At 41.1% G+C, this 13,186-nt stretch overlaps 1 protein-coding gene across 1 annotated transcript in view; it reads left to right on the forward strand.

The window, feature by feature from the left end:
- The window catches only part of RAB8B (RAB8B, member RAS oncogene family), a 49,559-nt gene that overhangs the window by 33,256 nt on the left and 3,117 nt on the right, over positions 1-13,186 (forward strand). Inside the window, exons 3-6 of the mRNA XM_082255272.1 lie at positions 4,223-4,283; positions 4,517-4,594; positions 10,610-10,699; positions 10,870-10,935. Coding sequence (XP_082111398.1) covers positions 4,223-4,283; positions 4,517-4,594; positions 10,610-10,699; positions 10,870-10,935 — 295 coding nt within the window. The remainder of the gene's footprint in view (positions 1-4,222; positions 4,284-4,516; positions 4,595-10,609; positions 10,700-10,869; positions 10,936-13,186) is intronic.

The raw sequence follows: 13,186 nt of genomic DNA on the forward strand, positions 1-13,186 counted from the left end.
AGGTGGGCTCAGGTAAGTATTAGGGGGGCTGCTACACACAGAATGCTTTTTATCCTAATGCATTAAGATTAATAAAACCTTCTGACCTTATAACCTCTTTAGTGTGTGTGTATATATGTATTTATGTATGTATGTAAGTAAATAAAAAAAAAAAAAAAATCTTATCGGCTTACAAAGTATTAGATGTGGTGGCTGCATTCGTTTTTTTTTTTTTTTTTTTTTTTTTTTTTTTTTTGGGGCTTCTTTTCTCTGTTTTTACCTGGTGATCTGGCCAGTAACATACCTTCGGTGTTAGACCACCCCACGCTGGATGAAGGAGCACATGGGGCACCTTTTGTACAGCAGCATTGTCAATCTGGAGGGGAGGGGGGGGTTGTTGGATGTACTAGCCTATTTAGACACACTAAAAAATTGAAGCCAACCTCCAGCTCATACTTTACATCCACAATAGAAGCCCACAGGGGTGGGGTAAAAAGAGGGAGAAAGTTGGGACTTTGTGATACCAGCCAAGTCTGGTGATCTGGCGATGCCAGCAAAGTCTGGTGATCTGGCTACTAACACACCTCCTCTATTAGCGTTCCCTCACTCTGGATGAAGAAGCGCAGGGGGCACATTTGTACAGCAGCATTGCCGTCTGGGGGTAGGGGAGTGTTTAAATGTATTAGCAGATTTGGATACAATAACAAATTGAAGCCAAACTCTGGCTCAAATTTTATAAGCAGTTACATCAACCATTTTTGGGATAAAGATTTTGCATAAATAAAATCTGATCATTGTCAGCGCCCCTGTCAGTGTTAAATGGTTTGTCTCATCCCTCTAACTGCTACATCTGCAAGAGAGCTTGTTCTTTTGAAAAGCAGCAGACTTGATGGCCAGCTGACCAGGTGAAAATTAGAGCAAAAAAGCCTAAAAAAGAAAATTCAGACCACACATCTAAGAATTGGTAAGCTGTAATATACTAAATACTAGCTTTTTGTATTGAATACAATGCACTTTAAAGTAGAACTGTAGGCAAAGCTTTTTTTAATTTTGGATAGAGCAAGGGAGGGTTTTAACCCCTGTCCTTCTTCTTCTTCTTTTTTTTTTTTTTTTTTTTTTGCCTAATTGCTAAACAGGAAGTGAGAGAAAATTATGGGATTTTCTTGGGGTCCCCCAGGTCACCAGAACTAGTGTCACCATTGGAAGATTTCCCCACTATTACTTTTCTGGGGACAGCCCAAAATTTGGGATTTTCTTGTACTTTCACTTTCAATGATAATGGTAAACAAGACAAATGGAGAGGACGAATCTCCTTAACGGGGGACACAGACAGCAATAAAAACTGACGAGTGTCTTAATCCCCCTCCACTCCAAAAAACAGTTTTGCTTTTAACAAAAAGCAGGTATAAGCAAAGCCCAAATTTTATCATCCAGTCTGTTGGTAACATTTTTTTGTTACTCTGCAGTTCAGACCTCGTAACATATGAATGTTAATACTAGAGATCGACCGATTACCGGCAAAGCCGAAATATCGAGGGCCGATATGCACTTTCCCCGATATATCGGAGTCGGCTTTTAATTTACCGATATTTCAGGGAAAGTGCATGTACCGGGGTGATGCCTGCAGCTAGAGGCATCACCCCAGTACCGGTGTTCATAGCCGACAGTCAGCTGTCTTGTAATGACAACCGATACGACTGAGAAGCCGCTCGGCTGTCATTCCAAGAAGCGGGAGGGGACGTCGCACCCCCCTCCCGCCCCCTTCCCCGGCTCGCCCGGGTCTCTTGTCCATTTCTTTGAATTCGGCGCTGCCGCGTACCCGAAAGTGATGTCATGACATCACTTCTGGGTACTGGCTGCGCCGAATTCAAAAACTTTACAGCATTCAAAATAGCCAAACTTGGCGTTTTTGAATGCTTTTAAGTGCAGTGGAGGGGTTTTGGGTCTTTTAGACCCCAAATCCCTCCACCACAGTACCTAATATACATTCAAAAAAAAAAAAAAACATTTTAATGGCCGATACCGATGTCCGATAACCAAAATATCGGTCGATCACTATTTAATACAATAAAGTAATTCCTCTAGCTTTACTATATTCTGATTTTCCTGGTAGCCATCCATACTGTACTTTTATATACATTGCCTTTTGACTACCTAGGTGTTTTATTTGTATAGTGAAGACAACCAGAAATAGAAAATCATGTAGATCCCCCTAGTCCCCTAACGGAGTGCCCTTAACCTGTACCTCTAGAACAGGAATCCTCAAACTACGGCCCTCCAGCTGTTGCGGAACTACACATCCCATGAGGCATTGTAAAACTCTGACATTCACAGACATGACTAGGCATGATGGGAATTGTAGTTCCTGAACTGGAGGGCCATAGTTTGAAGTCCCCTGCTCTAGAAGATAAAGTATATATTTATAAAAATAGAGCAATCCATACCAAGTTAGATTTTTTTCGTTTCTGCTATTCATAGCGGGTGGAAAGGATTTGAGCGAAGTATATAGACCTTTTGGAGAGGGATTTGGCTAGCTTATAGAGCTCAAGGCTTAACTCAGAATTTAGTGGTTGTGAACATAAAAAGGGTTGGAGGTATAACTATGCAGGCAACAAAACTGATTTCGCTTAGTTTAAGAAATGATCTTTCATGCTTTTTTAACCTTGTAAAAAAAAAAAAAAAAAAAAGTTGTGTCCTGTGACCATGCATCTTTTCTTCAAGATAGTGGGTGGCGAGGTTACAGGACGCTGTGCAGACACACATTGTGCCTGTATTCCATAGCCTGTTCAATTTGAGGCAAGATGGGGGATGTGTTTTTATCGGGATGTGTTGTGTGCCAGAGACAGGCTGTGATTTGGTAAGGAGATGTGGTGGCTGAACAAACTACCCAATACAGGCATGCTGGTCTGAATTGCCAGCCAAAAGATGAAAACTGACCACGCTAACACAGATTGGCTTCTGTGCTTTGTGTGGTCAGTTTAGAATAAAGAGGAAATGTGACTGGCAGGATCAACCAGGTACTTCAGATGCAAGAAGGACATGGAAATGATGGAGACTAGGATTTATAAAATACACCTTTGCACTTCAAAGTCAAGCCCCTAATAATTTTTAGTGCAGATTCTTGAAGTGGAACTAAAGCCAATTTCTTTTTCTTTGTTTTTGGATAGATTAGGGAACCATTTTAACCTCCTGTAAGGTTTATTTTTCTGTCTGTGTCCCTACTGGTCTGATTCACCCTCTGTTTGTCCTAATGACCTGTGTCACTGGATTTCAAAATGAGTGAAATTCCAAAATTTGTATTTGTCATCAAAACAAGAACAGAGGGAAAGTCTTTCAATGGGTACACGTGTTCTGGTGACAACGTAGAGTGATTTTTAAATCTTTAAAACAAAAACCCAAATCATGTACCCAAAATTGTCCCTAGGGGCACTTTAAAAGCTTATATAGGTTATTTGTTTAAAACTAACTAAATTGTGACCCTAGAACTATTGCTCCTCGTGTGGTGCATCCATGTGCTCACCCACATTTGAGTTTATACTTGAGGCGAAGGGATGCTTTTTACATATTTAAATTTTTTTTAATTTTTTTTTTTGTAATTTCTAATTTTGTTTTATTTTTTTACATTTTAACTTTATTGCTTTACACAAGGGGGTTCACAAGCATCCTATGTGATGGCATGGCCATGTGACAAGTTCATTTTGCCCCACTGCAAATCTCACACAGCAAAAGTCTGATTCCTGCTGCTGGGATGACAGCTACGCGCGGATATCTGCATCCCCCCAAGATCGTGCACTGCAGTGACAGGCTATCGTCGGCGGAAGCTATTCACAAAGCCAATGATTACCTGTGCTAAATGCAGCGGGACCCACTTTCTGCGAATGATGCCTTAGATCACCAATGTCTAACCTGCCCTACATTGCAGCTAACCAAGCACAAATCATGCTTGATTGGGGAGTAACTGGGGAATGACTGCTCTGAACCCATAAGTGACATAATAAAAGTCGCTTCTGGGTACATTAGCTGCAGAGAACAGCCAAAAGCTTGCCCATACATGTTTAGATTTTCCTCATTCAGCCCATGAGAAGATCACTTAATTTTCCCATCCATGGTAAACAGCGGGGTAAAGGACCCCAATAGTATTGAAATGCTGGAAGTGGCTCTAGAAAGGTTTTTATTTAGTATTAAAATGCCATCCTGTATAGTAAATATTGTAATGAATATATATTTTGTATTCTGTTTTTAGGGACACAGCAGGCCAAGAGAGGTTCCGTACTATCACCACAGCATATTACAGAGGAGCTATGGTAAACTTTTATTTTGGCCTATAGCTGTGTAGTCCTCACCCATGATACAACTTGTATAGAGTGTCATGTAATGGCTTCCTGTACATTCTGCTTTCCTCCTGTCTGTTATGCCTACAACATGTCCTATTGTCTCTGTAACCTTTGCTTCTGACTCATTTAATTGTCTGTAGCTCTTCTCTGAGATTCCCACAGCCCTGTCTTGTAACACTGGATGAATTCTTTCTCCCTCTCAGGGTATTATGCTGGTGTACGATATCACCAATGAGAAATCTTTTGACAATATTAAAAACTGGATAAGGAACATTGAGGAGGTAGGTGCTGGTTCTGTAGAAGACTTGATGCTTCATTGCTTTCTTGGGATGCTTTAGTATGGTTCCACCTTTTTTATGCTTGACTTTCTTTGTTTAAATGGCTTATTTAGTAGCTCTATACTTGTTTTGTGTGTATTTGCTTGTGAACAAAGGTAACCTGGATAATAGGGGGTGTGATGGCTGAGCACTGCTGGGACTGTTATTTTTATCACCTCAATTCACAGGTGTCATTTACGTGTTTTAACGTGTCCTTCTTTTGTACATTCGATGCTTGGAGGGTGTCCTAATGCATTTTTTTTTCTTTTACATTTCTTAACACTAAAAACAAATGCAGAATAGTTGCTAAGCCATATGAAACATTAAAGAGAGGATTAAAGTTGTACGACACATTTGATGTCTGCTAAAGTTGCTTTTCATAAGGTAACTACTGTTTTCAGCTTTATTAAAGGGTCATGCCACCCTAAAGCCTAGTACACAGGATTCGTTTTTTTCTTCGTTCAACCCAGCAGGTTGAACACACGGGTAAAAGTGAACTACCATATATACTCAAATATAAGTAGAGACCCCTACTTTTACCACAAAAAAGTGGGAAAACTTATTGACTCGAGTATAAGCCTAGGGTGGGAAATGCAGCAGCTACTGGACCCAACTTGACCACCACGAGACACAAAACAGGGGCTGCGGGCATGGTACGGTCAGGGCTCTGGTCATGGTACAGGCATGGCTCTGGTCATGGCACAGGTCATGGTATAGGCATGGCACAGGTCATGGTATAGGCATGGCACAGTAGGTACAGGCATGGCACAGGAGATGCAGTGCTGCGGGCATGGTACAGGAGAATGTCCTGTACCATGCCCGCAGCACTGCATGAGGAAATGCAGGGGCTGCGGTGGAGTCTCACTTACCTGTCGGTGCCGCGCCGTCTTCGATTTAAAAATTGCGCCGCCAATACGTCACCGCAAATGCGCCGCCGATGCTCAGGAAAGGCTGAACATGGTCGTCTATTCCCGGGCATGCGGCACATGCGCAGTGACACGTCGGCGCCGAGTGGCGCCATTTTTAAAAAGACACTCTAGCCAGTGACTCGAGTATAAGCCATGGGGTGCATTTTCAGCATGAAAAAACATGCTGAAAAACTCGGCTTATACTCGAGTATATACGGTAACCCTTAAAGCCTAGTACACATGGGGCGAATGTCGGGCGACACTGGCGGGTTCAATAAAAACTTTTGGCCCGTGTGTACTGGGCTTTAAGGGTCTTTTCACACCTGTCCGTTCCGCTCAGCGGGGGATCGATCCGCCGATCCCCGCTGAGCAGGCGGATGACAGCTCCGTCTCCCCTCTGTGTGCGGAGACGGAGCTGTCAGATCCCCGCTGTCCTCTATGGGGGAATCGGATGAGAATGGACCTCCTGTCCGTTCTCATCCGATCCGCCAGACGGATGGAAAATGGGGTTTCCATCCGTCCGGATTTGACGGACAGGATCGGATGGCAGCGGGTGTCAGTGGACAGGGATGCATGGGGCATCCGATCAGATCCGCCTGAAAAACTGACAGGCGGATCTGATCGGACCATATGTGTGAAAGGGGCCTAAGGACCAATTCACTTTTACCACAAAGTACACAATGCTGTCCCATATGGGTATAATAGCAGCATTGTGTGCTAAACCTTCCTATCACTCAGGACTCCCTTCCAGTTTAAAGCTCAAAACTGCATTTAAAAATGTCTTAGTGATATTAAATGTTTTTATTATTTTTTTCTAATAAAAGAATAAACCTGTAATACTTGCCTGCTCTGTCCAATGTTTTTGCACAGAGCAGCCCCGATACCCCTCGTTGGTGTTCTGGCTCCTCCTCTTTGGCAGTGCCCCCAAAGGATGCTGCTTCCTATGGGGCGAATTGGGCAGTCTTGCTCCCAAACTGCCTTGTTGGTGTCCATTGACACAGACCGGGCAGCTTGGCCCCGCCCCCCATCTTTGTCACAGCATTTGATTGACAGCAACACAGAAGACAAGGGGGCACTCTTTACCTCTGGAGGAAAAGAGATTTAATCTCTAAATACGGAAAGGTTTCTTCAGTAAGAGCTGTGAAAATGTGGAATAGATTTTCTCAAGTGCTTATTCTGTGCAGCTCAGTAGATTGCTTTAAAAAGGCCTGGATTCTGTCCTAAATGTACATAATGTAACTGGATACTAACATTTTATAGGTTGATCCAGGGAATATCCCATTGACTCTTGGGGGATCAGGGACAATTTTTTTTTTTTCCCTTCTGGAACAAATTGGATCATGCTTTGCTGGGTTTTTTTTTTTTTTTTTTTTTTTGTGGCCTTCCTCTGGATCAACTGTGGGTATAGGATTGGGCGTATAAGATTGTATATATCCCCCCCCCCCCTTTTATTAGTTGAACTAGATGGACTTTGTTTTCAAGTAGACTAACTATGTAGCAGTGAGAGCCAATGGTTCATGCTGCTATCAATCTGCCCAGAGAGGAGGGACAGAGCTGGGAAAGCCTTGGCTCTCATGCACAGTGCTGGATCTTGAATGGTCTCGGGTTAATATAATGGGGAGGTTAACTTGATGCACAGAATGCATTAAAGAACTATAGGAAAAACGTGTTTTTTTTTTTTTTTATTTTTTTTTATTTTGCATAGAGGAAGGGTTATAATCCCTGTAAGGTTTATTTTTGCCATCTTTGTCCCATTGGGGAGATTTACCTCCACTTCCTGTGCCGGAGCCTAACAGGAAGTGGGAAGAAATCTCTGCAAATTAGGGAATTCCTTGGGGACCCCCAGCTCACCAGAACTAGTGCCCTCATTGGAAGATTCTCCTTTATTACTTTTCTGGGACAACCCAAACTTTGGCAATTTATTGTTTCTTACTTTTAATGATAATGGTAAACCGGAAAAATAGAGAGGGAGAATCTTTCTAATGGGGGCACAGACAGCAAAAAAAATCTGACCAGTGTTTTTATCCCTCTCCACTCAATCAAAAATGCTTTGCCTTTAGTTATACTTTTAAGGTAAAAACCTTTAGGATTTACAACCACTTTCAAACCTTCTACAACCTATGATGGCTCCGGACCAAGTTATGTTTGGGACAGAGCAACTGGGCCCAGTAGTACCTTAGTGCAGCCTTTTTCAACCAGGGTGCCTTGAGTCTTCTTCAGGGACGCCTTGGCAAAATGCCTAAAAATTGATCAAAAATTGTATACAAGCCAGCAGGTGGATGAAGCCTGACTTTTAGTTATACAAAGCCACAGGTTTCCATTATGCAACAATTTGACTTTCTAGACACCGGCATCCTAACAACCAATGATGTCGTCAGTTGATAAGAGGATGTCTTTTGCCTCCACAGCATCCCTGTTTGACCCTCCTGTCTCTCTCCCTCAGCACTGGGATCACATTAGCTGACTGATGGAGAGACATTGAGGGAGAAGAGAAACATTGAATTACTAGTCAGTACCAGTGTGCAAAAGTGTATTTGCTTTAGAAGAAGAAAAATCACCTCTAACGTTGGCTGTCCTACCGGTGGATATTGCTGCACTATGTAAAACTATTAGTTTTTTTACATTTTAGAATGGGGTGCCTCAAGACTGCCTATAATTTTAAAGGGTGCCTTGACTGAAAAAAAGGTTGAGAAACACTGTCTTAGTGCCACGGGAGAGAGCACCTTGCTGGGTTTCCAGGCTACACATGCGCAGTGTGTATTCTTTCCCATCACAGCCACTTTGCTCATAATAGGTTGCAGGAGAGAGTACGAAATGCGTAGGTGCAGCTTAAAGGAACAGGGCTGCGCTCCCTCCTGTGACACTAGGGGCACTGGTCCCAATGTGGATCCAACGTAGATTTAATTTGTTATAAATACAAGATCTAGTTAAAAAAAAAATGCAGAATTTCCATTGCCATTTGCAATGGCAGCAGCAGTTCTCATGTCCAGGAGAGGCGAAAAGAGGTCATCTACATTGGTTTTCTTTACAAAAAAAAAGTAATTCTCCTTCCAAAGTGCATGTAGCATTTGATCCCTGTGATCCATGGCCCAAATGCTGAGTTAGTATGGTGAACAGCAAAACCTCCCAATCATTGTTTGACTATACTGCTAGCAAAGAGAAGAATATTTAGTAGGGGCTGATTGACATGTGCATGCTGGAGACAAGTACTGTCATTCAGCACAGCAGGGGAACGGGACAGCTCCATTCACCGCAAATAAGCAGACTGCTGATAAGCCTCCGGTTGCCTGAACACACCTCAGAGTTTTTCTGCTGTAGTAGATTATGGCAGTTCATGTACTAGTAAAGTTTCTGCATGTCAACATGAGGTTCCCATAAACATGAAATGACAGTAGCAGCCCATTTTCAGGGAGATCAGGGAAAGGGCTTGTACATATTGGGTAACCACTGACTCCATTGGTCTTTAACTACTTGCCGACCACCCACCGCATATATACTGCTGCAGGATTGCTTGGCTGCTCGAATGAATGCATTGGTACGTCGGTTCGCAAACGTCGTGCTGGGGGGGCGAGCGTGCGACGCCGGCGGCACACTCCCGCCCCCACTAGGCAGCGGGGATGCTGATAACGGGACCGGCAGCAATTTACGGCGCCTGTGATTTCTCCCCACTGAGAGAGGACAGTAAGCTGCTTTAAACACAGCTGACCGCTCTTTCTGAAATTATCACAGAGCGCCTGTGATCCTTCTATATAGGATTAAAGGTCTCTATGGTCATTTCACGAGTCCCTCCCCCCCACAGTTAGAAAACGCACCCCTAGGCTCACAACCCTTTGCTCACCCCTAGGTTAACCCCTTCCCTGCCAGTGTCATTACAGTAACCGTGCATATTTTTAGCACTGATTACTATAGTAATGTCACTGGTCCTCCCAAAAGTGTCAAAACTGTCACTTAGGGGTCCGATCTGTTCGCCGCAATGTCGCAGTCCCACTAAAAATCGCTAATTACCACCATTACTAGTAAAAGCAAATAAAATAAAAATTACATATCCTATTTCCCCTAGTTTTTAGACTCGACTTCTGCGCAAACCAATCACAATATGCTTATTGCGATTTTTTTTTTTTTTTTTTTTTTTTTTTTTTTTTTTTTTTTTTTTTTTTTTACCATAAATATGTGGCAGAATACAAATTGGCCTAAAAAGATGAAAACTTTTTTTTTTTGGGAATGTTTTATAGCAGAATGGAAACAAACAAAAAAAAAAAAGTATATGTATGTGTGTGTGTGTATGTATGTATATATATATGTGTGTGTGTGTGTGTGTGTATGTATGTATGTATGTATATGTATATATATATATATATATATATATATATATATATATATATATATATATATATATATATATATATATGTGTGTATATATATATATATATATATATATATATATATATATATATATATATAATCATATCTATCGCTCTTTTTTTTTTTTTTTTTTTTTTTTTTTTTTTTATTTTGTTTATAGTGCAAAAAATAAAAATCGCACAGGTGATCAAATACTACCAAAATAAAGCTCTATATGTGGAGAACTAAGGACATCAATTTTATTTCAGTACTGCGTCCTATGACCGCGCAATTGTCTTTTAAAATAACGCAGTGCGGAATCGAAAATAATGACCTGGTCATTAGGGGGCAACCCCCCCCCCCCCCCCAGAGCAGTGATCAGGTTTTTAGAAAAACTTGTCCAGTTGCTATTGTGTTCTGCTTGATAGGCCTTGGTTCGCTAAGCAGGAACCTTTTGGCTTAGATGGTAAAGTTTAGGGACATTGCTGTAGCTTGTGTTTTCAGGCTGGTTCAGTGTCCCTCAATGAGAAATCTGGAAAGTTTTTTTTTTTTTTTTGTTCTTAATTTTCCTGTATGTTTTGTCAGTGTTATTGGCATCTTAATTTATAAGCAAACAAATATGTATATTCCCCTTTGAATTCGCATGTAGGCAAGTTAATGGTACATTACAGAAAAAGGCACACATTTGACTTTGAATTAACATGTGCTTGTGCACACAATTCCCCCACAGCATGCTTCATCTGATGTGGAACGGATGATTCTCGGCAATAAGTGTGACATGAACGACAAGAGACAAGTGTCACGAGAGAGGGGAGAGAAAGTAAGTGACTCACTTTTTTTTTTTTTTTTTATAGTTTAATCTAGGTTTTTCTTATTTTTTTTTTTCCTACTGCTTAAAATGTTCTGACATTTGATGGACAATCTAGCTATTGGCGTGGTAACATGGAAACATTTTCCTTGGTTTTTATGTATTTGTATGTTGTATTTCAGCTCGCCATTGATTATGGAATCAAGTTCCTTGAGACCAGTGCAAAATCTAGCATCAACGTGGAAGAGGTAAGTGCATGGTAAACGGAGTCCTCAATATATACCAAAGCCATTGTATAGCAGTGATGGCGAGCCTTGGCACCCCAAATGTTTTGGAACTATTTTTCCCATAATGCTCAACTACAATGCAGTGTGCATGAACATCATAAGAAATGTACTTTCAAAACATCTGGGGTGCCAAGGTTTGCCATCACTGGTATAGGGTGATAATGAGCACTATGCTGTTCACATAACGTTGCATAATTAAAGTGGTTGTAAACCTCAGACACGACGTCTGAACAAAGCATATCCCGTGTACTTGTCTCAATTAAGAGCACTAAGGGTAATTTCTGTTTGCTGCTTCATTCCTCTTTTTTATCAGCATGAATCCCTTCTAACAAGTTTTTTCTGACACCAAGATAAAAATAGTGATAGGGGAGGGACCCAGGACTTCTGACCAGTTAGAATTCTATATCAGGCAAGCATGGGACAATATTCTTCTCCCAAACCTCCAGCAACTGGTCTCCACAGTTCTCCGATGTATATGGAGTGTTGGGATGCTACACGGTATAAAACATGGCCTTGTCCCAACTTTTTGAGCCGTGTTGCTGCCATCAGTTTAAAAATTACCTTATTTTTTTCTTAAATTGGTACATTTTCTCAGTTTAAACATTTTGATATGTTTTCTTTTGTGAATAAAATATGGATTTATGAGATTTGCAGATTATTGCATTCTGTTTTTTTTTGCAGATTTTTACACAGTGCCCCAACTTTTTGAGTATTGGAATTTTAATTTATAGGACATGCAAAGCCTATAAAGCATTACATGATCAATATAGGCAGATTTAATACTGATAGGTGGTAAAGAGAAGAATAGTTTATAGGATAGTATCATAGAGCAGTGGTCCTCAACTCCGGTCCTCGGGGCCCACTAACAGGCCAGATTTTAAGTATTACCTTGGGGAGATTCAGACTAGAATACTGAAATCACTGAGCAGCAAATGAGATCACCTGTGATGTAATTTAGTTATCTTGCAAACCCTGCCTGTTAGTGGGCCCCGAGGACCAGAGCTGAGGAACATTGTCATAGAGGACATAGCTTTAATTGCAATTTATAGATGGCAATGACTTCATAGGGATGCTAGATGTTGCTGCCACTGTTTTTTGCTTTGTGCTGTCTGGCGATAATTTAAATTAATGAGATGGCATATTATGGTCAAAATGGAAAATTGGGTACAACTTTTGGGTTAGAGCATTGAACCTGTGATGGAAATTAAGCCTGAAGCTGTTTTACGGAGCCATTCAGCTAACTTTTTTATTACTGGTATTTGGGCCCTTTTTGGTGTTTATGAAAAACCCCATAAAAGTATTAAATATTTCTCATAGTTGACTAGTGATTGTATGTGTCTGTAATCATATATTTAAAATGGGATTGTATGATTTAAATTTCATTTTTCTACAGCATCACTAAATAGAAAAAAAAATGTCTAACAGAAATATTGCCCCCTAGTGGTTACTGTGTCTCTGTTCAATGGTTACAAATTCTCTCCCTGAAATTCTAAAGACATAGCTGTACAGAAATGAGACTTGCCCAAAGAATACTACTTTTTCTTTATAGTTTAAGAAAAACAAAGAGATTTCCAGTCACAACTTAACAACCAGCCAGCGACCAACCGAATTGCACTGTCTAACAGTATGCGTTAAAAAAACAGGGGTTTGGTTGCACACATTTGCAAATACATACGTAAGCTGCAGGCCGCGGCAAGGCACCCTGTAATCTGCAGTCCCTAACTCTACAATTTAAAGAGTCTCTACAATGAGAGCACATGCATTTAATGGGATAGATGGAGGACAGGTGACTAGAGGGAGCCCACCCCTCCTTAAAGGCACAGGGTCACACTGAACACCCAGCACATCGCACAATGGCGGCAAAGGTGTCAGTGCATTGCCTGGCTCAATATAGATATCAACGATAATGCAAAAAGTGGTCACCCATGGTAATTTTTTTTCAGCTTGTAGACATTCTAGTTTTATAGATTTTCTAAAATCTTCAACTCCCATCTCCTGTCATTTGATCAAAGTTTGAATACCAGACAGCCTGTTGTATGGATTGATGATCTTTTTAGTATGTTTTTTTGGTTTTCATGCATTTAGTGCTACATGTCTAAAGCAGTGTTGGAGTTCATTGTTCTAAATTACATTCCAGGGACTGATCATGTGGTTGGAATACAAAACAGACCTTCCTGCTTGGGACTTTCCAGTTTTTAGGGTTTTATTAAGT

Source organism: Pelophylax lessonae, assembly GCF_965119305.1.
Source record: "Pelophylax lessonae genome assembly, chromosome: 4".
NCBI classification, from domain to species: domain Eukaryota; kingdom Metazoa; phylum Chordata; class Amphibia; order Anura; family Ranidae; genus Pelophylax; species Pelophylax lessonae.